The 26966-nt window shown below is 44.4% G+C and overlaps 1 protein-coding gene across 1 annotated transcript; it reads right to left on the bottom strand.

Moving 5' to 3' along the window:
• Positions 1 to 1875: 1875 nt before the first annotated feature.
• On the bottom strand, positions 1876 to 25288 carry LRRC8C (leucine rich repeat containing 8 VRAC subunit C). Its single transcript, XM_085068028.1, has 3 exons — positions 25161 to 25288; positions 10544 to 10685; positions 1876 to 8027 (listed from the first exon to the last, which is right to left on the bottom strand). The coding sequence occupies exons 2-3, from the start codon at positions 10679 to 10681 to the stop codon at positions 5757 to 5759; spliced, it is 2409 nt and encodes an 802-aa protein (XP_084924154.1). The 5' UTR covers positions 10682 to 10685; positions 25161 to 25288; the 3' UTR covers positions 1876 to 5756.
• Between the last annotated feature and the right edge of the window lie 1678 nt (positions 25289 to 26966).

The raw sequence follows: 26966 nt of genomic DNA, 5'->3' as shown, positions 1-26966 counted from the left end.
TGGATCATGTGCCTTGGGAGAGGGACAAATGAGTAAAAGAGGTCACAAGTCTCCTGAGCACTAATCCTGCCTGTATTTGCTCCTCCACTTCAGCTTCCCAAAGTCACTCTTTGCTGAGGGTATTACTATGCTCTGTGGTATTACTTTGTTTGCAACTTGTTCTGAACTTGTAAAAATCTCATCTAGCTCCGAGCTGTAGCCAGCAGTTTGCTCCTAAGGGTAACCTTGTGACTGTATTGAAGTTTTGTGCTGCTTTAACTACTTTCTCCTCTCTGCTCACAGCAAGGAAACAGGATGCTAGAGCTTTGCCAAAATATTTTACTAAATAAATAGAACTGCAGGCAGTCTCCACAAGCCAGTCCAACAGTGCCACATGACCCCAGCTGGCAAGAGACAAGGGTTACATTTAAATTCAGTTTTAATTCAGAAAAATATCAACACTTATTTACCACACTTCATAAAATTCATGTGACAAAATTCCTCTGACAGACAGTTTAGTAGCCCTCTTACTCCAGCTATGTGAAAAGCACAACAAACCAAGTCAGCCTCTGCTCTGGAGTATCATACCAGGCTGGCAGCAACACATGCACCAGTAAGTGACTCCGTGCTGAAATCTCTGGGTGCTCAGGGGTTCTTGGTGCATCTGGAAGTCCCAAATCCCCTTGCCACCTCCATCTGGTTCCTGGGAGACCTTACAGTTATCTGAAGTAGCTCAGGTCTGCCTTTTGTACAACCTAGATATTGCAGAGCTGTAATGGCACAAGGTCATGCATGTCCCATTTGGCCATTGAGAGAGGTTTGGAAGGAAGCACCATCTTGCCATTACCATTCTCAATGTCCATGCCACTGCCATCTCACCACAAGAAGGACACTGCTGGATGTGGTCCCCATACACACTGCTTTAGGTGCATCTTCATCAGCTTGGCAGCAGGGGAGAGGATGAACTGATAAAATCATTCTTGACAGTAGAACAGTTCAAGCCTGCCTGTAATGCAGGTGTTTTACTCCACACCCTTGGGATCACACACCTTGCCAGTGCTGCCCATGGTGGTATGTGGGAATCTAATCCACACCAAAAGCCACCAAACCCCACTGCCCATGATTAATTCACTCCTTGAGGGTACTGTATTTTTGAAAACAACTTCTCTGCCAGCAGAAGCTCCTTCAAATGTGTGCCTGGAGCCAGAGGACTGGAGTGAGGTCCTCATGCTGGTCTGGGCTTCCTTATGTGGAAGCTCTAGGACTGTGCTTACCACTCTCCTCCCTCCAATGGTACCAGAAGCACCAGAGAGAAGTAATTCTTGCTCCATCTTGGCAGGACAGTGCTGTCTTGGTATGGAACACCAAAACTGAAACACATTATTACTTACAACTTAAAGAAACAGAAATGAGGAAAATGTCCCATACCAAATGCAGGCAGCCCAACTGCCTTTGGAGCAATCTCCAAATCTCGTCAGGAGATTTATAGGGGAGTATGTCAGAGGCAAGGACTAACAGCATCATTTCCCTTGGCAGTGCAGGCACATGACAGGGGGGAGGAAGGAGCCCTCACACCCCTGCCTGTGGGCTGGCAGGGCTCCCAGAATCCCCCCAGTCCCTGGCAGAGCACAGGAACCGGAGCGGGGGAGCTGCTCCAGCGGGAATGGCTTTTATCCTGGCCATTTTGCTGGCTTTTGGAGAGAGGGAATGGAAGGAGGTGCACAGGAGGTGAGACCAAGCAGCTGTAAATCTTGTCAAGTATAGCAATGTTTTTTTAAGCACTTTTTTGATTTCCCTCCCAAGGGACCAAACCCAAAAGATGGTTATGTTTGATCTTTGGGTAACCCAGAAACAAAGTGTTTCCCAAACAAATAATCACATTGCAGTCTGACAATGGTCGTTATTACAAAAGAGCATTTTATTTCTGTTTTTTTCTGGGTGCACTATATTGCAACGTAACACTATGCAGGTCTATTATCATATTAAGAATCTTGCTACAGAATTAAGTTTGTCCATTTGGTCAAATTCAAAGTTTTTTCTTGGCATTCCTACAGGACTCGTCACCACTTAAGCACATGAATTATTGAAGTGCCAGAAATGTGATATAAGACTTGGCGCAGGCGCTTGCCAATCAGAATTTGCAAAAGTTGTTGGGCTGGCTGGATACACATGGTCAGCACAAATATCCATTCTAATTTTGACAAAGAGGGAGATGCACATCTCCAAATTTTGATCACAAAGTAGATTTGCTTGTCAGGCTCAATGTACTAAGAAGGTTGTTTTCTTACTTCTGATGCAATCTTTGTCATCTCTAATTCCGTTACCAAGGAAGATTTTTACTATTTTTGAGCAATAATGAAAAAATGCCTTGCTTAAATTCTGGAATTGTCATACTTGTTAGGCACCTGATTAATATAAGTAGTTACATAAACTCTTTGTATATATACAAACCATGCTAAAGTATTGTCCACAAAATGTCCATTCATTCTAAGTCAAACACTATTGGTCACAGAAAAGTCTAGTATGAATTGCAAGTGAATATACATATGAGCAGTACATGATTCACTGAGTAAATATGGCACTTTTACATATTTTCCTGGATGTCATAGAGAATTAGGAAACAATCTTCCCTCAACTGACTCATTTCTAGGTCACTGTAATATGGGTTTGGAAAATACACCCCAGACTAGACAGTAAGAAGTTTAGAAAAGTCAACAGTGCAGCTACCTGAGTTTGTTTCATTAAGAAATTAACAGTAATGTGATATTTTATCACCCACTGCAAGCCTGAGGGCTGTCTACTCAAAAAAGCCAAGCTGCCTAACCCTGCTATAGATAAAACAGCACAGCTCTTCAAGCATGGGGCTCAGCAAGATGATGAACTGACCTAGCACCTCCAAAGTGACTTGCTCCGCCTTGTCCTTGCACAGACCCCAGCTGCAGAGTGCTGTCCCCTTGTTACTCACACCCTAGTGTCCATCCAATCCTTTAGAGAGCTTGTTCAGCAGAAAATTAGTCCCTTTTTTAGACTGGCATAGTTTTCTGCTGGTTTAAAAAGTTGTTTTTTCCTGTGGAGGGATCAGACCAGCACCAGACCTGTAAAGGTACATGAGAAGCAGCTGGAATGTGTTGGCAGGAATAGGCAGCACGGGAGCAGGAAGGAGCTGCCCCTTTTTGGTGACAGTGAGCTGTCAGACTGAGGAAGCTGTCCCAGCTGACCAAACCCTTGGAGAAGATACAGTTATTAGCGTGAAAGTGCTTAGACCGGTATAGTTTATTCCTAGCAAAGTGAATAAAGATATGCCAGCACAAGGCACTTTATACTCATGTAACTGTGTCCGCATGAGGGGTTGCACTGGTATAATCAGTCACAAACAAAACCCCCACATCCCCTAAGTGATGTATTTACAAAACTGGCATAGAACAAGCCTCCAACCTTCAGTTATGAGGTGTGCATAACTTCCATTCAGAAATCAGGCCACAAACTACACATGAAACAACATTAGACACAAAATAAATTAGGGATTTAAAATGCTACATCTAGGAATATAAAGACTTTTTAAAAAAACTTTAAATGTAATCCCATATTTAAAATCTAAGTAAGAGAACTATACAGCTCCACCAATTACTTGGACATTTCAAACCGTTTACATTCATCAGGGACAACAGCACTTTGGTTTACATAATTAGGATAATATGAGCAATGAAATGTTTCTCTTCCTCACATAACATCACAGTGAAATACATTTAGAACATATATACTGCCAAGTTGTTCCAGTAAGTGCATTCCACACATAAGTAGGAGTAGCTCTTGCAACAGCTGTTCAGTTATATAGGTCTTCAACAGAACTAAATCAAACCCCTTTTAAAAAGCTTGATTTGATTCCTTCATGCCTGACCCGTTTTTGATTAATCCCATGGATCTTCTCCAGAACCCGTTTTTGATTAATCCCATGGATCTTCTCCAGAACATAGCCAAGTGCAAAAAATAAGTCTGACCTGGTACTGTGGCAACCCCACACACCAGATTGCATAGCACACCCTGGAGTAACGAGGAACTTCTCATTGGAGCTTGTCTCCCCATCTTTATAAGCCATACTCTTAAACCAACCGTTTGCTTTTGGGCCAAGCTCAAGAACTCAGATTAACTGCAGCTCAAGACACACAATGGCAGTTAGAAAACATTTAAGAGCAACCAATCTGAAAACTGTAAAATATTTTACATAACTTTAAACAATCAGCAACTCAACCTCTGCAATTTATGAACAGCATTGCCTCCTAGAGAAGTAAGGCCTTATTCCTAGATATTCTTGCAAAACGTTTATCCAGTGCCTGCATCTGACTCAAATAGGTATTGTTGGATAGGATGAAGAGATGTCCTCCCAGCAAAATATTTTACTACTTTTGATTAGCTTAAATTAGTTTGTGAGCAGCACATCCCTTTCAAACCTGACTAAGAGAAATCAAATGGGTGGATTAAATAAACAGCCAAACACGGCTTCAGAAGATAAAGTTCCCAAGCTGATGCACAAACATCAGAGATCACATTATTTCAAAATGCAGACTTCCAACTGTATGATTTCCAATTTAATTACTCTCCGGGAGATGAAAACATAACCTTCATCACTGTCCTTGGGTAGGCTGAGACTTGTGAGAAGTTAATGTATTCATTTAATCTCTTTTTTTGCAAATCTGCAAATGTTCCTGTGCTGGGCTTGGTTTTACGCTACCCAAGCTCAATTAAGGAGCATATTAGATGCTATTTCCTTGTCAGAAGCTTTACAAACTAAGTATGATTGCACTTTTTCTGGATTCCATTCCTAGAAGGTACCAAGCCATTTGGTGGGGAAGTGGGCTGAGGGGGCAGAGGGCACTTTCCCTCTAGCAGCACAGGGTGTTTAAGGGAGGATGGGGTTTTTCAAGACAGCATTTCATCTTGCTGAGTTGACGTCTCCAATACAGTGAGTTCATTGCACCCCTAACTAATTCAAGTTAGTAGGAAATGGGCAGCCACATCCCTTTGCACTGCTTGGAAAACCTTCAACATGAGTCACTTTGGTCCTGATTCCTCTGTGAACTGTGACCTTATTCTTCCTGCACCAGAGAGGAAATCGCAGTGAGTGCTTCCTGCTCAGTGCCGTGTGTGAATCAGCAGTCAGACTGAACTTGCCAAAAGGCCCTGAAGGAGTTTTGCATACTCCCTCATACCTGTTAAAATACATAAAGAACCCTTCTACTTGCTTTGGCCATCTGAGAAAACCATGTTGTAAGTAAAAAGGGATTGTCAGCCTAGATTTGATCTTGTTAGATGTTGAACACCTTCTACTGCCACTGAAGAAAAGAGGAAACAAGGCATTCAACACCTGCAGCACCACCTGTTGAAGACCATGTCCTAAGGGATTAACTCTAACCAGAAGACAATATAATCATCTATTACAAACTATGCAACCCAAAGCATACATCTTAAACACAGTTTCCCTGGTGGGATTAGGAAATGGAAAGCAAAACCAGCAGATAAAGTCATTTACTTTTACCAGGAAAAATTAAGTTACAGATACCCTTGTTTTCAGGGCAAAACAAACTTTAAAATATCTTAAAACAGTGAAAAAATATGAGAAAATTTTATTTAAAAATATATGTACTCCTTACTCCAAATTTGTTTGTACAGAAAGGATTTGAAAAAGAAAAAATAACGACAAATTAAATGCATATTCAGAGTATGCATTCTCTAGAGCGTTTTTGGTAGAACGGTTACTTCTGTTAAAACTGAGCAAGAAGTTATTCAGCTTTCATTTGCTCCCTGACATCAGAAGGCAAAGTTTCAAACAAGTTGTCCTCTACAATGAAACCAGTCCTCTTCAGAGCTCTACACTCACCGAGCTCAGGTGGGAGGATTTCAAAGTGATTGCCTTTAATATCCAAGTAGGAGAGCAATATCAAATTACCAATTTTAGGTGAAAGGACTGACAAGTTATTTTTCCCAATTTTAAGAGTCTTAAGTTTTTTGCAAAAGTATAGTTCATCTGGCACACTCTCCACTTTGTTGCAAGTAATGGAAAAGTATTGTAAACTCTGCAGAACTCCTATTTCAGGTGGGATAAAGCGGATGTCATTGTAAGACAAATCCAAATATCTGATTTTGTTGCATAGGAATAGGTGGGACGGAAGAACCTCTATTTTGTTATGGCTGAAGGAAAGCCGCTCTAGACTAGTGAGCTTCTTTATATGCTCTGGGATGTAGGTTATACTGTTGTACCACAGCTTTAGAATTGTCAGCTTTCGCAGATGTTGAAAACTTACTATTTCTTCAATGGACTTGAGGTTGTTTTCCTTTAGATCCAATTCCTGAAGACTGAGAAGGCTGAAGACTGCATGAGGTATGCGCTCTAAATCACAATGAACCAATTCCAACTGTGTCAGGTTGACCATCTTCTTCAGATTGTTGAGCATCACTAACTTAGTGCCATCATTATGGATACACAATTTTTGCAGGTGACTTGAAACATCAACTGCAGATTGTGGGATTTTGGACAAATTACTTTTTATGTGAAGAACTTTTAGGCTTTTAAGCTCCCGAAAAGACTCCAGTGTAATGTTTTTAGAAATATCGTGACTTAGGGAGCCAATCAAGTAGAGCTCTTCCAAATTTCTGAGGCCATACATCCAGTGTGGAAGTTCTCTGATGTCATCAAACTTGACGCTCAAGATCTTGAGATTCTCCTTCAGAAAAGCCAAGGCGGCACTGTGGATCTTCACGGAGCACTGGTGCAACGAGAGCTCCTGGAGATTGTCCAACTGTGCAATGGTTGCTGGTATCATTACATTATTAATTATTTCAAGTTTTAAAGACTGCAGCTCAGTAATTTCAAACACCGTGTCTGGTAGTCCAGAAAGCATGAAAAGCTGTAGCTCCAAATGGCTGTGGGAGTTTGTCTGTAGCCTCTGTCGCAGTTTATCTGCAGTCCACTCATTGTTTAGGTTTAGCTGTTTCAGCTTATTTTCACTGACTTCAGACAGGAAGACAGCAAAGCGCTTGGAGTAGAGAGGATCATACTGATCGATCATATGAAGCATAAAAGCAAAGTCATTCTTGACATCTGGGATATCATCAATTCCTGTCTCTTGCCGGACATACTCAAAAGAATATTCTTTCAGGGAACGGTAGAACAACCAGTACAGTGTATAAAGGCATGTCAGGCCATAGATGCTTACAAAGCACAGGTAGCAGTAAGAAAGTTTAGAGAACAGATGTGCCATCGTGTGATTACAGCAAAAATTCTTGTATCCTGTCATGTCTTCAATATCAACGTTACAGACTACTGTAAAATTAACTTCCGAGACAAGTGCTGTGTTGTAAGCAATAATAATAAGGAATTTAATTACCTTAAGTACAGTCTGGCGAACGTACATGACATAGAGTATATCACCCTCCTCAACATGCAGTCTAAATTTCTTCACCTTTTCAAACAGTGCTTTGGCCTGTTCACCTTCTTTTTTGTCTAATGCCCCAGGTGTTCCCTTATCCACAACTAACTTCTCAGGGATTGATTTTAAAGACTGTGTCTTGACCAAAGTGCCTTCAGTGCTTGGCTGAGTAGTATTAGACTTGTTAATGTTGTTCTTCCTGTTATCCTTCTCTTCAGAGTCTTCCCCTGACACTTCAGATAAAGCTCTTGTTGTCCAGGGAGAATCAAAACATTTCCCAAGTATTGAAATGAAGTGTTCAATTTTGGAGCTTGATCCAGGGAATTTGAACCAAAAGTTACTACACAGCATGAAGACCAGCGTGTGTATAAGGACAAGGTAAGGGAAGTACTTGGCATACCAGTGCAGAGCCCGTTCATAGCACACCTGATTTATAAAGCTGTACTGCTGAAGGTCCAAATCAGTCTTGAGTCCTTTCATTTCAACTGTAGCTGGAGGGGTGGATGGCTTTAGTGGTGGAAGGGGGGTAGTATCTGGGATTGCGTTAAACACATTTGAACTATTAGATTGGTTCTGGCAAGGCTGGACACGCTTTGGAAGGCATATTATCTTGTCTTGCATGACCTGGAACACACAAAAAGACATCTTTTGAACTGATGTTCAAACAATGGTGGCATCACCAATGGGTAGCTGTCCTTGGAGTTCCTCCAGCTGCCAGGCATTCCTCCCCACAGCCTGCTACTTGGCCGCACAGGCTCTGCTATTATTATTCTCAACAAGACACTTGTTCTATATGCCAAGAACTAGGCCACCCCTTTCTATCTATGATTAGCTTTCCATAATAAAAGGGAAAAAGAGGGCATTGAGACAATCCAGGAAAAGGAGAAGTGTGGGGAATGCTTCCAGAAAGACCAGGGATCTCCTGCACAGCTCTCCCCAGAGACAGACTGTTACTGCCATGTGTACTCACCCTGGCTACACTATGTTCAGAGACAGCTTAGGCTTGAAAGCAGCACAACTGCATTCATGTGGCTGTACTCTCACACTGTGATGATGTCTTATCACACCAAAAATGGCTGACAAAGGGCTAATTTGAGCATATCTGTGCTGGGACATTATTCATCTTCAGTCTTTATTAAGACAGATAAGGACAGTTCTTTGCTGGCATTTGTGTGTGCATAGACATAAATTTTATTTAGTTTCTCAAACATATACATAGAGTCCTCATAGACTCATAGAATGATCTGGGTTGAAAGGGACCTTAAAGATCATCTACTTCCAACACCCTGCCATGGGCAGGGACATCTTCCACTAGACCAGGTTGCTCAGAGCCACCTCCAGCCTGGCCTCAGACACTTCCAGGTATGGGGCATCCACAATTTCTCTGGGAACTTCAACCTGTTTCAGTGCCTCAACATACTTACAGCAAAGAATTTCTTCCTCATATCTAATCTAAACCTACCCTCTGTCAGCTAAAAGCCCTTACCCCTTTTTCTATCACTACACACCCTTGCCCAAAGTCCCTCTCTATGGGGGACTTCTGCAGGACATACTACACACCTGGGGAAAAAATGTAGCTCTATTCTTGAGTCTGTCTACAATTAAAAAGGGGAAAAAAAGAGAAAAAGGCAATTTCCTTAATTTAGGATGGTAATCCATGTTGACAAATGGAGGTCAGAGTGCCTTTAGGGACCAATCACCTTTGGTTTAATTTGGGATACCAGTTCTGAGTTCAACACAAGACTCCCTATAGGTCTGAATTTAAAATGCTAATCCATGTGATAAACCAAAGAGCTCTCTTACTTGCCCTGAATGACTAACTGGGATTAGCCCAAACTAAGCACGTGTGTGTAGTGTAGATGTAGTCTTTGACATCATGGTTGTTGAAAGCACTAAATATAACAAAACAAGAGCTACCAAGATCAGATAATCCCTGATGATCCACCCTGGTGTAGGGAGATGCTGAGATAAGACCACATATGTTTTGAACAACATCACTGCCATAACTGTTGACACATCAAAAACTTCTGTAGTTAATCTATGTCTGCAAACGCTACTGCGATATATACCCTTACTTTCATCCTGGGCTTATGTATCTAGCAATAAATTGGAATAAAAAAAGGCTGTCTATTATTTCAGTATTTCCACACATTATTTTCCAGTGTGCTTCCACCAATCAAGCAGGTAAACTTAAAAATAACAGATGATTTACTTTGTGTGGTTAAGCAAACACTTATCTACTAATGCAAAACTCAGCTCTATATAAAGAGATTACTAAACACGAACGTTGTATTAACTGAAAATACTTGAGAATAGAGAATACAGGCAAAACTACAGTTGATTTCATGTGAAATTTAAGACACAGTGTATCTGAATCCTAGGCCATGTAAGTGAGCAAATTCCCCTGAAATAAGAGATCTGTCAATGTGTCCCTTTACCTCCATTTCAAAGTTGTGCCAAGAAATGTGAGATCCATGTTTGAACCAGTACTGTAACTTTATATTTTTGTGGAGTCATCCCAGACAGTATTTTTCATTTCTTTTCTGCTTTTGGCTCTTTAGCAAAATCTAACTAACAGTGACTGACACTAACGTCAATTGTTTATGTGTAACCACCCTCAGAGATGTTCAGGAATGGGAGAGACATAATATTAGGAGTGGATGGTGTTAATAAAATAAACACATTAATTTCAAATATCTTTAAAGCATAATGACAGAAATAATATCAACATTTGCCAAAAAAAGAAAAAAAATAATTACAAAACTACATTTTTCAAACTTTCAAACAGCAAAATGGTAACAAATAAGAACTGAAGTTGATAATCTGTTTTGTTATGCCAAACAGAGGTGAAAACAGATCCAGACAACAGCCAAACCAGCAGCTCTTATCTCAGCTGGCACAGCTCCATTGACTCTAGTGCAACTCTGTTGATTCCCATCTGCTAAAAGTCTGGTCTGTGTTATTCGATGTCGCTACTTAAACAGCTTTAATCCTGGGACCAGCACATTTTTGCTTTGTTCATGGTGAGCCCAAGAGACAAACCAAGATGGGACACCATCCTTCCAAGGCCCTTCCTCATTTGTGGTGTTCTTTCAGCAGCCCCAAGAGCACCCGCCACGCCTGTGTCCCCTTGGATTTACCTGTAAGGTGCACCCAAACACTCCAATCATCAGCATGGCGACCGAGAGATAGTCTGTGAACACATCCCACCAGGGCTTCAGCACCCGGAACGCCGGCTGCTGCTCCGAGAACTGCCGGAACTCGGTCACAGGAATCATCCTCCTGCAAAACAGCAAGGCCAGCTCAGTCTCCTGCAGCTCAGACTCCTCACTCTGTGTGAGCAAGTGAACAAACCTGCTCTGTAAATGGAACTGCCAGTGTGTGGCATAAAAATTCCCAGCTACTATAAAAATACCCCACCTCAGAAGAGGGATGCTTGTGCTGTCCCTACACAGCTCCTGTGAGGAAGGGAGAGCCTGGGATCCCATCCATGCAGGCAGGCAAATCCCTCTTTTTGTTGACTCCAGCCATCTCTGATGGGTCAGTGAGGCCTTCTGCATCCCTGAAAATCAGCCCCTTCTGAAGACAGAGATGTTCAGCTTCATACACATCAGCCTTGATCTCAAAGGTCTGACTGAAATGCTTGTCCTGAGTTCAAACTTCGCATGCCCCTTTAGCTATCATATTTCATTCACTTTCATTTTACTCATAGTGGTTTCAGGAATGCTTCGGAATATTTTTGTGCGCCCTCACTGCAATTTTAAATCTACTGTGTTTTGAGTGCAAGTTCCTTAACCAAAACTACAGGCAGATCAAGAGTTTTATCTTCACCTCAGATGTCTAGGCTTACATCATCATGTCCTCTGAAAAATCAGCTAACACATGAGCATGCTCAGGCAAAGCAACTGACTTTAAAGTCTGCAGCATACTGTGTAACTGAATCCCTGAGATCAAACCAGTACTGAAACTCCCTAGTAAGTTACAGTGTAAAGATAAATTCATGTGGGAATGTAACAAAAATATTCCCAAAGGCAATTCACAAAATTTGTCCATTAACTAACATATAAATGCTCACCACAATCACTTCATATCACGTTAATACTGGAAGTCTACAACCCTGATTCAGCTGCACACTGGGACCCATTAATGTGGGCTAGGTGACATCCATATGTGTGCAGGCTTAGTGATAAGCACACACTTGCTGAAAGGCTGCCCAGGAACTTATGGGATTCAGCTCATTCAGAGCAAGAAAGCAGGAAGGGAAGGATTCAAGCCCTAATGGCTGCAAGTCATCGCAAGTCCAGAGCCATCCTAAGGATTAAAAACTGACCTCCACTAACTGGCCATACTCCTGTGGAAGGATGCTCACTTTGGCACCTTCTCGGGGACTGCTGCGTCTCTGCCTGCCCAGCTGATCCTCAGGAGGTACCATAGTCCCCAAAGGCATAAGGTGAAGTCTGTAAATGAATTTGTGGCAGTAGCTAGGCTGGGGCTTTGCAGCTGAGTAGCATAAAAACTCTTTTTCCTTGCCCACCTCTCCTCTTGCAACTCTTTCATGTTGCTTTAAGCACCACTTGGCCATACAGGAGAACCTCTCAGTCTCCTGTCCTTCTAAAGCCTGTCCCCAGGATGTAGCCTACAATGCCAGATGAAACTGCACACACCTTTTACACAACTGGCAATCCCCAAGAGGAACGCAGGCTGTCCTCCATTGCACTTCCAAATTAATAGACCATCAGTAAAAATTATGGCAATGCAAGCCTGACTTCTCACAGGTCAGAGGGTTGGCAGCATCCATGCCAGCAGGCCTGAATTGCTGCAGTGTTGGCAGAGGAAAGCAGCATTTGTTATCAAATGGCAGGCAGCCAGGAACCACAATTCTGCTTTTTGTGTGTTTGTCTTGCAAATGTTAGCAGGCATACCAGGGAAGATATACCTCTACAGCAGAGAAAAGCTGGGGTAGCTGCTGGGACAAATGCTTTTCACTCTTCTTTTATAAATACTGGTTTAAAAAGTGGATCTCATAAATTAGAAGTGCCTCATGTAGCTCTAAGTACATGCCCAGCACTCCCTCAGTTTAACCTCTGCTGGCAGCTCCCAGTGGCACCTGAGCTGAAGAACATCATGCACAATTTCTCTTCCATTCCCATATGCATTTCACTGCCATTGGTAAGGAATTACCCTTCTCTTTTTCATTCCACATGAAATGGAGGTGACCAAGTAGCTGCTGGTAAGCTTCAATTTTTTTCAATCAAGCATTGAAAAACTTAGAAAATTCTCAAAGGAATCCACTAATACAAATGTTAGCTAAGCAGTTGCCATGCAACAGTCCTGCTCAGAGATTTGTAACACATATACTACTGTTGGCTCCGGTTTTGAGGCCAGCTGGCTGACTGGAATGCCTTCAGTACACCCAAGAATACCTATCAACAGATTGCTTAAAATCACGACATTTTCTTCCCACCCCTGCAATAATAGCTTAGGAGCGCTTTTTCATATTCTGATGGCACAGCCTCTAGAGATCCTATTTTTAATTGTTTTTTTCAAGAGTATAAACAGTTTGAGTGTCAGGTAAAGACAGATGTATGTTTCCTGCAGTTGACAAAACACATGTGCTCACATGCATGGAAACATGTGGAGACCCAGGAGTCGCTGGTTAGACACCCAAGCAACTGTGGATCTAAGCCACAGTGTTATGAAAGTCGGCAGCACTGAATCAGGGGCAGTGCCTGACAGTAGATGGGACTGGAAACGATCTTGCAAATTACTGTACAGGGACAGCATTCAAGACCAAAAACCATTTGGCTGTTGGTTTTTATAGGTTTCACTAAGTATTTTTAGTCATCTTTGTTGTATTATAATTTGCTTTATTTCTCCTAAGTGATACGTGGGGAATTTAGATGAAGGCAGATAGGTTCTGATCCCACAAACACATGCTGCCCTTATCCCTTGTTCCCTTCAGAGGCTGTTGTTTGCATAGTGTGACTCCTCATTAGTAGAGTGCACATACTGTTACCCCAATTAATGGGCCAAGCAGAGGGAGAGCTGCACACAGAAAGCCTCTCAGAGCCATCCTGGAAAACCCATCTCTGGGGATGGAAGGTTTGCAGTCCAACACCAGACATCAAAAGCTGTCTGCCACTAACATTTTCCTTTATTGTTAAAAAAAGAAAACAAACAGAACAGAATGATGGCAGTAGTGGTGCATAAAATAACAGTAACAAAACCGACAATGTCTAATGATGCATTATATGTTTTAGCTTTGGGGAAAAAAGACATTCACAAGAAACTTTAAACAGCAGTTGAATGAGAAGAAGTAGGAAAACCATTTTCCAGCACTCACTGGAGGAACCCTATTGCCTCGCCCCTTGCTGTACTAACAATCAAGGAAAATTCTGGAAAGAACTGCAGAGTAGCCTAGGCTTGCCAGTACTGCTGACATCTGCACACAGAACAAAATGACACCAAGTCACTTTTCATTTGTCTCTCGTTCCCCTCTAGCTTCCATTCTGGCTCCTCCAGTGCAGAGAGGACATCTATTAGCTGCACCGCAGACCTCAGAAAAGACACAGCAGATCCACCTGGCTCAGAGCAATCCTGAAAAATCTTTCTTGGGCATGTCCAGAGTCCAGCTCTTCCCCACTGCTACGCCCAAAGCTGCACCTCTGCCAGACTCATCTATAATCACACGCAAACCCGGTCTGCTCAAAATAGAATTATGCAGGCAATCATCAATTTGAACAAATCAAGGGATGCTAAAAAGTCACACTGCAATGTCACAGCACACCATTTACTGTAGGACACCATCACTGGGACAGCACACCATTTACTGTAGTTTCTTATCTCTCCATATAACAAGGAGTTACATTTAAGCTGGTGAAAACTGAGACAGCATTACTCATTTCAGTTCACTCACATTCAAAATGTTATTGAATTGCACAATAGATTGTAGCTGAAATGTGGCATCTGACTTACTGTTAAATGTTATTCTAACCTACTTTAGTAAATACTAGAGTTCTAAATATTGGATTTTTTTCAATCAAAATTAGAACTTGTTCTTTTTATTCTCTCTTGCATTTTTAATAATCCTCAGACCCTAGAGAAAACAGTAAATGAGATAAATCATCTGGTACTCAGCTACCAGAAGGAAATAAAAAAGGAACTTGGATTAAAAAAACAGTTGTACTGGCTGTTAAGCAGTGCTGCAGAAAAGAGTTGTGGGTTTGCCAGATTAAATAAAAGTAATAATTAAAAAACCAAACAGAAAAAAACCCCAGTAAAAAAAATCCCAAAACAAACAAAAGAAAAAGAAAAAACAAAACCAGAAATACCAGAAGGGAGAGAAATTAGTAGGGATTCTTACTTTAAAAATTCTAAGAAATTGAGAAAACTTGGTGAGTGAAAATGAATTATGTCATAGTAAGATGAAATCCTTGAATCCAGGTAAAAGTGTGATACCTACTCCACCAGAAAACCCAACTACAGGAATCAGCTAATGCATGGGAGATTAGAAGTGAGACACAACAAATTAATGTGCCCTAAAAGAGCTAAGGAGAATAAATAGACCCAAAGCAGGGACAAAAGTATTGGAAACAAATTAAACTTAATAAATCAAGAGGTTGAATCAAAGGCTGATGGTGAAATGCCACACCATGGAGCAAACCAGCCTCTCAGCAGTTGGTTTACATCAGAGGGAATAAAGGAAAGCAGGGAGGACAGTTTGGAAGTAATGATGGCTCTTGCCAGTTCGGCCACAGAGAAAAGCAAGGCACCAGGCAATCCGCGTGATGTCCACTGCAGAATAGAAAGGAAATCAATTCATGAGCTTCCTGCCCATGGGGAGCTCAAGAGGCAGCTCGGGCACACAGCCCAGGGGGTTTCAGGGTGCCAGGGGCTGAGCGGCCAAGCCTGTGCCACCAGCGATGGCAATGGGGCCTGTGCCCCACCAGCCACAGCAAACCGAGGGACCAGCGTGCCCTGCCTGGCACTGCTCCTGCCAGGCCTCTGCAGCACTGCTCGCTGGCTCAGCAGGGCCTCAAAGCCCCGGGGACAAGCCCTGGCCTTGGCTTGGTGCTTCACAGGCAGGCACTGTGAGCTGCTCACCGCAGTGCCCTGGTGCTGTGCCCTGCCTCGCAGCAGCACACAAGGGACCCAGTCAGACACAGGACACACCGTGCCACACGGGCAAACACTTGGGGACACGCAACTTGACACGCCCCCTCATTAAACTGTGTTCATCTTGCGTCTTGAGAGACACTTCACAAAGCCAAAACACCAACGCTCAGAGAACTGCCCCTCTGGTACAACCCTGAACAAAGCTGCTTTTGGCTTGTAGCACTTTCCAGGCCCCAGGCTCCAGCTCTTGCTAGGTGACGGGTGCTATTTTTAAGCGGATTCTCAGAGAGTCACTTCATTCATTTTATGGAGCATAACTGCGTGGATTGGCAGCAGCCCTCAGCAGAATTAAAGGGTTCATGCTGCTAGGGAGAGCTCCGTCACCAGTGAGCAGCGCCCGCCGCCCCCACTGCCCCAGCTCAGCTTTCAAGGCACAGCCTGCAGAGACACAGCGTTTGAAATCAGCACAGCGAGCAAAAGAAGGGAATACCTGGGAGGCTCTGCCTGTATCTCAGCCAGGCAGGTGAGATAACATGCATTCCTCACTGAGGCAGAGTCCCAGCAGCTGCCACCATGGCAGGCTGGCCTCTGAGCTGCCAGCTGCTCTCTGCCCTTCCACAGGCACTGCTTGCTGTCACCCCGGGACAGCAGCCAGCCTGTGCCCTGGCTGTGGCCTCCCAAAGCCCAAAAGCCTGTCTCCATGCCTCGCTGACCCTCATGTGACACACAAGTGGAGTCACTGCTGCTTCATGTGCTCAGGCAGGAGACCATGACTTACCAGTGCTGTGTTTGCCAAGCTACAGGTGTTATTCACCAGAGGTCAAGCCCTCTGCTATTCTGTTCTTCCAGTAGTGGTTACTCAATCATGTCACATGTGTTGAAGCAATCAGTGTCATCCATTGTTTGTTTTGGGGGAATGACCAAAGCTACATACCAGAATTGGGACCCCTGCGTGTCAGACATGCAACTAACATGCAGAAAGTAGTGGTTTGGCAGGGCCAGGATATGAATTACACTTTAGAGAGAAAAAGACGAAACATAGCTGGAGGAGAAAGAAATAGGGATATTTACACTGGGAAGCACAAGACATTGGTGAGATTTCTTAAGCTGACTAGAAAAGATGTTTAAATGATTAGCCATTTAACCTCATTTCCCTGACATCCCATCAATCCTCCTCAGCATCACAACCTCCCAAGAATGGCACGGAGTTCAATCAAGCCCCAGATGGTAGGGGAACAGCCCTGGTCCCACCAGGGAAGGAGCTTTGTTCTTGGAATGAAGAACCTTGGGCTAGAGGCTGCAGGACCACAACTGCAGCCCAGCTGAATATGACAGGAAGGGTCAAAGCTGAGACACCCCCAAGAGCCAATTCAGACTGCTGCTGCTTGGTCTTTCACATCAGAGATCGATTGAAAAGAGAAAGCAATAGGCCAATGCTGCTCTCCTGGCTGTTTTAAACATACTGCATGTTAGGATAAATTACGAAATGCCTTTTGGGAATAGCGCTGCAAGAAGGTCTCTGGGTTGGTTCCCACACATGACTTATTGCATATTCATCTTCATTACAGGAACAGAGCACAGCTCATATTTAACACAAAACTAACTTGTGACCTGGCAGCAGGAACTCAGCAGAGCCCAAGGGCTGTGGGCCACTTGTGCAGGGACTGCACGCCCATGGGTTTTTACACGGGACAAGGCACTGCACACTCCAAACCCCACAATCCTTTGTTGTAAATATTTGTTACTCTGCACAAATGCCATAATGTCACTTTTCAAGTGCTGTGCTGTTTGGCCTCAGCCGCCATGAGCCAGGAGGTGAAATTAAGCTGGAGTGCTTTTCAGCACAGGGCCTGAGGCTGCACTAAAAAGCAGAATTTTTCATTTCTATTTTACCTGATTTGGAACTGCACACTGAGACAGCTAAATAAGCATGAGTAAGGGAGTTTTGCAGTCAGGTTGATGGTGATGTATTCTAAAATAGGCTTTTTAAACAAAATCACTGGTCTATGCAGAATCCCAGGGCTTAGGGTGACAGTCTCCTCTAGCCAGAGCTGATAGACAGAGCCTGGCATGAAAATGGCTTTGTGCTATCATCAGCCATATATTCTGTTGGTTATAACTTTGCCAAATTTCTACTTTTAGGTGGGACTGGGCCCCCAAAATGACCATAAGGAAAAACCTGTGTAATTTAATAAAAAATCTGAATGAAGATATGGCCAGAAATTGTTCCAACCATTCTAGAAACAAGCTTAAGAAAACAAATTGAACGTGAACTCTACAAAAATTGTGGTCTTTTTATTTAAAACTTTTCAGATCGCCCATGTCCCCAGCTGTGCACTGGGAACTTTGTTTCTACCGCAGTGTGAAGAACAGCTGTCTACAACTGGCTGATTCATAAACCTTTGTGAATTTGTGTCCTTTGATCTCAGCAGCACAACACTTCATTTTAAGCACATGCCCAGAAACCCCTCACAGCTTCTGGCACTGCCCATGCTGGCAACACAGATGACAGATAATGGACCTGCTTCACTTCATCACCTAAACTGGAGAGGACTAAAAGTAGATGCAGGGACAAGATAACAAGCCTGGGAAACTGAGATTAGACTGAAGGGAAAATATGATAAGGGCTGGAATTAGTAACTCCTAATTCCCAAGGGGTCGATGTTCCATCCTTATCTGTGTATTCGCACACACATTGTATGTACATGCAGCGAAATATTGTCTGAAATACCGTGACATTCAGTTTGGTAATTATTTTGCTACATGTTTGCACTGACCAAAATGTCCAGCATTTTGGTAAGTGTATATGCTTCATCAGTTTCCATGTAACACATGATGAAACCTCTGCTACTGACTTCTTCCTATAGTGCAGCATTTCAGGAAACCAGTTTCCCAGCTGTGCTTTATTGCCATTGGTGTTTCCTGTAATATAAACTTCAATTAAAAAAAACAATTTTATAAAAAATGGTTTTGGCTGGAAAGAACTACTTTGAATGCTGGCTTGTGTTGCCTCTGAAACATGATGGCTCCCTTTTTGTTCCACTGACTGCAACGCAGATTTTCACAGGAAGAAATCCCATCATTCTGAAGTAAGAAATACAAACAAATGATGCTGTTTCTTAAACATAAATCCCATGTAAAGGAACTGGAAAGATATTAAAAACAAACCATTTGCATCCAAACAGTTATTTTTAACAGTCCATGTGTTTACTGTACTTTCAAACAAATTCATGTCCGTGTGGCTGAAGCTGGTGAGGAAATGTGACCTGGAGGAACAACAGAGCATGAGTCAGAAGTCCCCACTGGGACATGGCCATGGACAGCCTGTGCACGCCACACCAACCCACCATGCCACCACTTTTCCAGCTGCAAAACCAGAAGGTATCTACTTTCTTTAGTACCTTTGGTGGGAAATATGAGTGATTAGTACTACAAAATCACAACATATTGCTTTTTTCCATTTTTCCGCAACGGCTGAATCTAAACTGATAGCATGTCAAAACTTCCCTGAAAAGCCGCTGAAGGTAATTCGATTTCATACTACACATTACCAAAAGTAAGTGCCACAGGTGGTATTAGTTTACAACCTGGGGAAGAGACTAAATACAATTAGCTCACAGAAGACATTATTCCATTATTATACTGGAATAATATATAGTAACTAGAATATATATACTGGAATAATAACTGTGTAGAACCACAGTTTTGTGGTTCTATAACACGTGTGCAACCCATGCAGTTTTCACAAGGGCTGCACCTATGCCAATGATGATGTAAGCAGGCTGGCCAGGACTGGGGTGTCCCCTGCGTGACTCAACATAGACAAGGGGTTTCATTTCCAGATGCACTGACTGCGGTTGTGCCACCTGAACTCCAGCAAGGTCACAGCCAACTACTGGAAAGCTGTATTCCATTATGTCAGCTGCCACAACTGAGCTTCCCCAGAGCCCCAGCTCCGCAGGACCACAACCGTGGGCAAGATGCCAACGACTCACTGGGGATTTAGTGCTGGAAAAAACTGGAAAGGGTGTAACTTCCAGAAATATGCTGAATACCTAGTCCATTCCTTTCCCTCTGAGTTCCTGAGCCCCCGCACTGCAAGCATCCAGTGTATATTAGGTTTCAGCTGCCCCTCGGCCTAACAGCCAAGAGGGAGTATGGTGCATTCAGGGGCAGCAGTGAATCCCCCTGCTCTGCTCTTAGTATCATTTGCTGTGGCAAGGGAGATCAAAGACCTGAATCCAGAACTCAGTGGAGACATAAGGGACATAAAGAGGAAGCAGCTTTAATAAACTGCATTTCAAAATATATGTCGCAATATCCACCTACTTATACAGTAAGTGCTGCTTTGGCAATGAATACCAGACAATAACTGCGTTGTTTGTTCCAACTGAGTCATAGCACTTTTTCATGTATTACACACCAAAAAGACTTCCTATTGTCAGCAGCTCTTTGACTTCAACTTGGTTGGAGTAAAGATAAGAAAATGTTCAGGGCTAGAATCTGCCAGATGAAGTCTCAGTGAAATCAACAGGAGTTCTTTCCGTACCAAGCACATGGGCCTCTGTAGAGATTTGGCTTTGCTGAGCTATTCCTCCAAGTCTAAAGAAAAGTACACTCCACACATTTCCATGTCAAAGACTACTTCAAAGGCAATGCTTACCATGTTTCAGCTCAGGGAGTAACATTCTTTGTTTATCAGGGCTATCACTCAAGATGCCTGCCCTCTTTCCAGAGCTGCAAAATGGTTTTAATGTGACCTGAAAGCCTTTAACAGCAAACCAAAGCACTGAGCAAGTAACTACCCAGTAAGTGATATTTTAGTACTCCTGAAATATATCTAAAGGACTGAGAAAAGAAAAATCCCATCAAGTTTTAATCAAAGTTATACCAGGTCTTCCACACTATTTAACATACTCAGATAATGAAGACAGAAACAATGCTGTAAAATGTCAGAAGACAGACAGTATTACACAAATCAGTGCCATTCATCATCAAAGGAATAATCAGGTGCCTGAGGCTAATACAAGTGCTCATATTAAAAAATGTTCGGCTGATATAATTAAAAATTAATTCCTAATTGGGACAGGAAGCACAAAAGGTCCATTCTGAGTCTTAAGCAGCTCAACCATCTGACAAGTTGGTTAAAAACATTTTATGCAGTGACTGAGCCAAAAACATTAAAGAAATGCCTGTTTTCATGATTTGTGAGACTTTTTCATATAAAGAATCTTTTTTGCTCCCACTTGCATGCAACACAAAAGAGCTTTATAAAAATTCATGGTAGTCTCATAAACACGGATTCCAAAACACCTGGATAAACATACAGGTATTCTCAGTCTGAAGCAGCTGATGGATTTTCTTCCCCGAAACAGTCCTTTGTGGCAAAAATCCCTGACAATAAAAATAGAGTTCATGGTGTCATCCATACTCCTGAAAGAATAAGAAAGACTAACAGAGATAGATTCAAGCACATAAACTAGATGTGATTTGCACATACTCAAAGATATACACTAATAACTACAGAATCAGAACTGGTATTCACGTAAGATGACTTCTAAAGATCACAAACTGGAAAACCAGAACTACCTTCTCTATTGGTCCTTTGCAGGACAGTGTCCATCCATAGACTACCAAAGAGGGATTAGCTCTAACCTCGTTCCACCAAAAAAGTCTGTTGCTGCATGAAACAGAAAAAAATGCTGTTTCCATCAAGCCTAAACTGTGAGATCAAAGCAGTTGCCGGGGGGGATTCTGACAACACTATAGCAGGTCTGCAGGATTTGAAATTATGTCATCATGGTTAAATGACTGCAAAGAGCAAATACTCTTTTTAGTCACATTACACTTAGCAAGGGACTTTTCCAAGAGTACTGTCAGTGAACATAGTGGAAACTACCTACCCCTGAGATAGCTCATCAAACATTTACATCAACTGAAAAATGAGATCTGTAATGGTCCTTGCTCAGAGCACCAAGCCCACTTTGTGACAGCAACCTGCACTTCTGAGCTGTCACATTCTGCTGTAAATCACAAGTGTATCAGGATCTTACACTCCTGCATGCTCAGGGCAGGGCTTGACCTGTGCTGTGCTTCACCATATGCTCCAGAGCAAGCAATCAGTCCAAACTCCCATCTTCCTTTCAGTGATGAGTAAATAAAATTGGAAATGTTCTCTGCATGTTGGCAGTCTTATTGCTGACTTGTTGAATTTAGGACTCCCATCAATAAAAAATCACTATGTACTATTGTCACTGAAGGGAGGTGTGAGCTAGCATCTCCATTTTCAGCAGATCATAGCTTAACCCAGGATTAGAAGTTGGTATAAAACGCTGGATTCTGAAGTCAATGGAAAAGTTACAGTTTACTTTGACAGAGAAAGAAATGGATTTGTAATACTACAGTACAGGACCAAATGTTTTTACGTATTCTGGGTCAAATTCAGTGGAACTTTATCTGCTCATCCTAACAGCAGTGTTAGCAACTTTCCATGGAGAACGGTGTCATCCTGTGCTTCAGGGGAGGCCTTGTTTTACTTTAAAACCAAGGAAGAAACATGCTCTGTATTTTAAGGCAGGATTCTCCCAAATAAGTGGGAAATGTGCAAAGCACATGCATGGCATTAGCCTACCTTTTAAAAATCTGACCAGATCAAACACTAGATTGTAAATCAGTCCTTCAAGGGAGAAGGAGACAGTGTACAGAAATTTTGTAGTGGAAAACAATTCAGAATAAACCCTCGTCGTGGTCCAAACCTGCAACTCTCTGGATGATACAGTTATAAAGTTTATGCTGTGTCTGACTAGCTGCATGTGCCAGGCACTAAAATGTAAAATGAATACAGGGAAAGAAAGCTGATTCAGGGTCTGTCAGGTTGAAAGGCAGCTCTAACTCACTTTGCCTGCCTGGGGATGGGAATGCAGCAGTGCCTGCCCTGTGTTATGAATGAAAGCAATGGAACAAATGACAGACTCACACCTGGCCAAGAGGCTGAATACCTAGTATCTTCCTAGCAGGAAAGAGATCCTAGAAACACTATCCCAACAAAAGTCAATGCACTATAGCTTGAATTTGCAAGAGTTTTGTTGCACAAAAGCCCTGGGTAAACAGCTCAGAGACGAAGAAGAGAGTAAAGTTTCCATTATGTTGAGCATGTGAAATCCAACACTTGTTAACATTCTTCTGACAAATCATTTTGGAAGGAGAATGGCTTCTTTGCTTTATTAAGTAAGGTTTTAAAGTATTTAGAAGGTTTCTTTTTTTTTTCCCCTGAGGTCAATTGTTTAATTTTCAGTGTTTTCTTTACTATATAGTCCCTCCCCTGCCCTTCACAACTCTGACAATGAGGACAGCATCTTTCCACTAAGTTTTCTCAAAGAGGAAAAAACTATAAAATTAAACTCTAGCTCCTGTTATTGTGAATTGTTTGGATGGTTATAAATTTTTTTTTTTTTACTTCCCGCAGCACTCAGAAAGCCTAGGGCTGGGAAGTGCCTTTCTGGCGGTGAATAGGGCCTACTTCAACCAGTTGCAACTGAGGTCAATGGACAATCAGGGGAACTGCTCCTCCCAGCACTCTGACCCAGTTCATTATTTTGGGTCTCACTGTGTTGTCCCTCTGGCGCTGAGGCCACCTGAGTATTGTTTAACGCTCCAGACTGCCTGGCCCGGATGCACCCCCCTCCTGGTCAGAGCTCCTTGCTGTGGCCTCAAAAGCCAGATAGGGAGGTGGGATGAGGCTGCCTCAGGAAATCAACTTGAGCTGCTACAGGAACTGATTGCAAGATAGCACAAAGCACTGAGTGAGCACTTGTAAGGAGAATTTAGCAGTCTCTGATTTAATTTTTCACTGAAAACAGCACTAGCCTTTTCCAATACTGGGTGTAAAAAGCAGCTAGATTTTTAGTCTTTCCATCAGAAAGCTTATTTCTAAAACTGCTTACAAGAGTAAATAATAACAAACAAAACACACAGAAAGTTATATTATGGTAAAACCTCTAGCAGGGCCTGTCAGTATTCAGACTGGAAGAACACAGCAGCACGGCTGCCACAAATTTAGCAAACTCAGAAAGTAACTGGAAAAGGAAATGATTCAGAAACCACAGGTGCTCAACACCAGGCTGCTGTGCCTTGCCGGCAGCCCTGGGACACAGGCATTTGTGAGACAGCAGGAATCCAAGGCCAGGTTAAAATTAGGGATCATCTCAGAACTGTGCTCAGCCCAGCTCTCCAGGCTGATCTGCACCACAGGAACAAACAGGTTTTTCCAGGAGAAGAGTGAGCCCAGGGGAGTGCTACCCTCCTGCTACCCTCCTTCAAAAAGAAAAGTAAAAGCAGGTCTAATACACCCAGGAGGGATAGAGGAAATATGCATACTTGGTTAAATTGGAAAGGGATATCTTTTTAATTACTATTTATTTCTAATGTTGTCATGTTTTTCTCCACTGTCTTGCAAAGCACTTTTCTGCCTGTGCAATCTTTTACAGCATCATTCAAACCTACAGTGCTTTGTGGGAGCTAATATTTACATGATTGTCTTCAAACGGCGCTAATAATACTGAGTCTCTTGTCACAGGAATTACTACTCCCACAAGTAAAAAAAAATTTAAAAAGCCAAACCATAACTAACATACTTATCTGAGCAATAAAATTCCTCACTTTTAAACACTTTCTTCCTTCTTCCTCATGAAATTATGGTAGGATACATTAAGTGGTCTTTCATAAACCTCTCATTTTGCTTGGTCAACTCTTTCTAGTGAACTGGACGAACTGCACTTGGTGAATAGTGAACAAAACTGCCCATCACTCTGTGACAAAGCAGAGTTGGTTTTAAAGCGATTTAAAATCAGGATTTTTTTTTTTTTTTTAAACTCTTAAAAAACAAATCTATGGGCTCCGGAGCCTCGCAGTGCTGCCGGGGCTGCGCTGCCCTCCCGGCCCGGCGACAGAGACCCGCCAGGACCCTCCGAGGCTCGGAGAGGCTGCGCAGCCCCGGGAGGGACCGCGGAGGGACCGGCGGGCGCGGCGGGAGCGCGGCTGGACCGCCGCCTCCCAGTCCTGCTCGCATCCTCCCCGTAATGCGGGCTAGCCTCCTGCTTTTTTTTCGGGGAAAACACAGCCACGGGCTTTCCGCAAGCCGTTTCCCCCGCGGGCTTTCCCAAGCCGCCCGTCTCCACGGCGACTGTTTCCCATCACTGCCCCCTCGGCGGCCCCGCTCCCGGGAAGCCGCGCTCGGCTCGGGGCCACCGCCGTGCCGGGCACCCCGGGGCCTCCCGGTAGCGGGGCTGCCCCGCCCGGCAGGGATGCGCTGGGATGGATGGGGCGGGGGGCGGTCCCGCAGCCGCTGCCCGGCGCCCCTCGGCGGGAGAGGAGAAGGCGGCGATCCCAGATAAAGTTTGGCTCCTCCGGCGCTGCCCAGGGTCGGAGGCGGCACAGCGGACGCCGCCGGCGGGCAAAGCGGGGTGCCGGCAGCCGCGGGCCGGGCCGGGCGCGGTCTCTCCTCGCCGCGGGGCGCAGCGCCGGGCCCTGAGGCGCGGCTCCGTCCCCGGCGGCCCCCGGGGCCCCCTCCCCGCGGCCATGCCCCGGCCCCGGCGCGGGCAGCCGAACGCCCCGGGAGAGGCAGCGGGGCGCGGCGGCGCTTACCTGGTGCCCGTCCGGGCGCGCGGCTGGGGGTCACGGGCGGCGGCGGCGGCCGGGCGGGAACGCGAACATCCCGCAGCGCGCTGCGGGGCTCAGCGCGGCGGGCAGGGCCGGGCCGGGCGGGGCGGGGAGGCAGCCCGCAGCCGCGCTCCGCCCGCCGCCGCTCCGCCCCCGCCGCCGCGGGGCCACGTCTCCGGTCTGACGCACGCGGCGAGTGCCGGGGGGCGTCGGTCGGGCCGTGGCCGGCAGCCCCCGGGGGCCCGGCGGCGGCGGTGGGCGGGACGGCCGCGCTCCGCCCGGGCCCGCTGCCGCGGAGGCGCCGGTAACGGGACCCGAGAGCCGCGACCTCCGGGCGCGCCCGCAGCATCCCCGGCCGGAGGAGCGGCGAGGCGGGGGCTGGCGGAGCGGCGGCGGCACGGACGGGCCGGGCTGGGGCTGCTCCGTGGCTCGCACGGAGCGCGGTCGGTGCCGTGGGAAGCGGCGGCGGCGGGGGAACCGCGAGTCGCCGTCCCCGCGCGGGCGGGCGGCTTCGCGCCGCGTCGGGAGGATGACAGCAGCAATTGTGATGGAAAGATGGGGACCTCAACACGCAGGGCCGTGGAACGACTATAAAGAGACCAGGCTGTAAAGCGCCTGGGACTGCATTAACAATGGAAAAGTGTCTCAGAGAGTGACAATTAGAAACACAAACTTCTGGCCCAGCAATTCAAAAAGTGTAGTCTGAAAACTGCTGCTGAAAGAAACCACATGTTTAAAGGGACTTTTGTCCAACATTTCCAGAAAGATTTACATCTCTGGCAGAACGAAGAGACAGGACAGCTTCTGCATCAAGAGTGAGGTACTTGCCCTCCAATAACTTGCCCCTAACCCTAGTGGTAGTGTGGGTATCCCCCAAGGGACAGTACAAGTATGTAAACAAGGAAATACAAATATATAACCCCTCTGGGGAGGAGTTAATGAAAACAAACACAACACGATGCCTCACAGCTGTTTTGCTGCAAAAATGTTAACTACATTGGGATGTGCACCAAGGGTCTGCCAGGGATAGCTGTGGGTAATTCTGACTTTGTGTACTTTGTGACTGTCTGCTTCAGGGACTGCTGAGGGCAAACTCAGGTTCCTCATTTGGGAATCATGGATGTGATTTATAGTTGTGGGAGTTCAGCTCATCATTTGCCTGAAGTGTTTGCTTAAGTGCTTTGCTGTGCAGAGCTGCTTTTCTCAGCTGAAGCCTCAACGCTTTCTGAGACACCTCAAGGAATGAGGGTCTGAGTCTGACAGGAGCCGGAAGAGGTTGTCAGCATAGCTCCCACACAGTCCTTCAGAGCTGCCAGCCCAAAACATTTCAGCAATATTGCTATTACATAATTTCAAGTGTTCCCATCCCCCCCATGCTTTGGGGATATGGCTAAGGAATAAAACAGGACAAATTAGCAAGGTTTCCACATGGACAAAAGCACTGGGTTTCTTTTTTCTGAGCTGAAGAAATAGTTATGGTGACTGCTGTGTTCATTTTATTGGTGTCTTTCCATTACTCTTAACTCCTGGCAGCAGCTTAGAGAATCCCTCCCTGTCCTGGATGGTTTCTTCTTTCAAACATTTGCAGGCAGTTGTTCCGTTCACCCTTTCATCATAGCTTAGCTCATTTAATCTTCCTCATAAGTCAGTCCCTCCCGTTACTTAATTGTGGTGCTGCTTTTCCCTGAACACCCTCTCAGTTGCTCGTTTAGTTTTTGGTGACATGGTGGCCAGTAATCCTGCCATTGTTAACGTTTCCTGTTGTGGACTTTTGGGTTATTTTTGTCCAGA

This window comes from Lichenostomus cassidix, chromosome 8 (assembly GCF_008360975.1).
Source record: "Lichenostomus cassidix isolate B80296 chromosome 8, HeHo_3.0, whole genome shotgun sequence".
In the NCBI taxonomy this organism is placed as follows: domain Eukaryota; kingdom Metazoa; phylum Chordata; class Aves; order Passeriformes; family Meliphagidae; genus Lichenostomus; species Lichenostomus cassidix.
Note: the sequence above shows the minus strand (reverse complement) of the source record. Positions and strands in the feature narration are given on the sequence as shown.

Coding starts and splice junctions, on each gene's coding strand:
- LRRC8C (XM_085068028.1), bottom strand. CDS start 10,681: ATGATTCCTGTGACCGAGTTCCGGCAGTTCTCGGAGCAGCAGCCGGCG. Junction 8,028..10,543: donor TGTTTGGGTGCACCTTACAG/GTAAATCCAAGG, acceptor TGTGTGTTCCAG/GTCATGCAAGACAAGATAAT.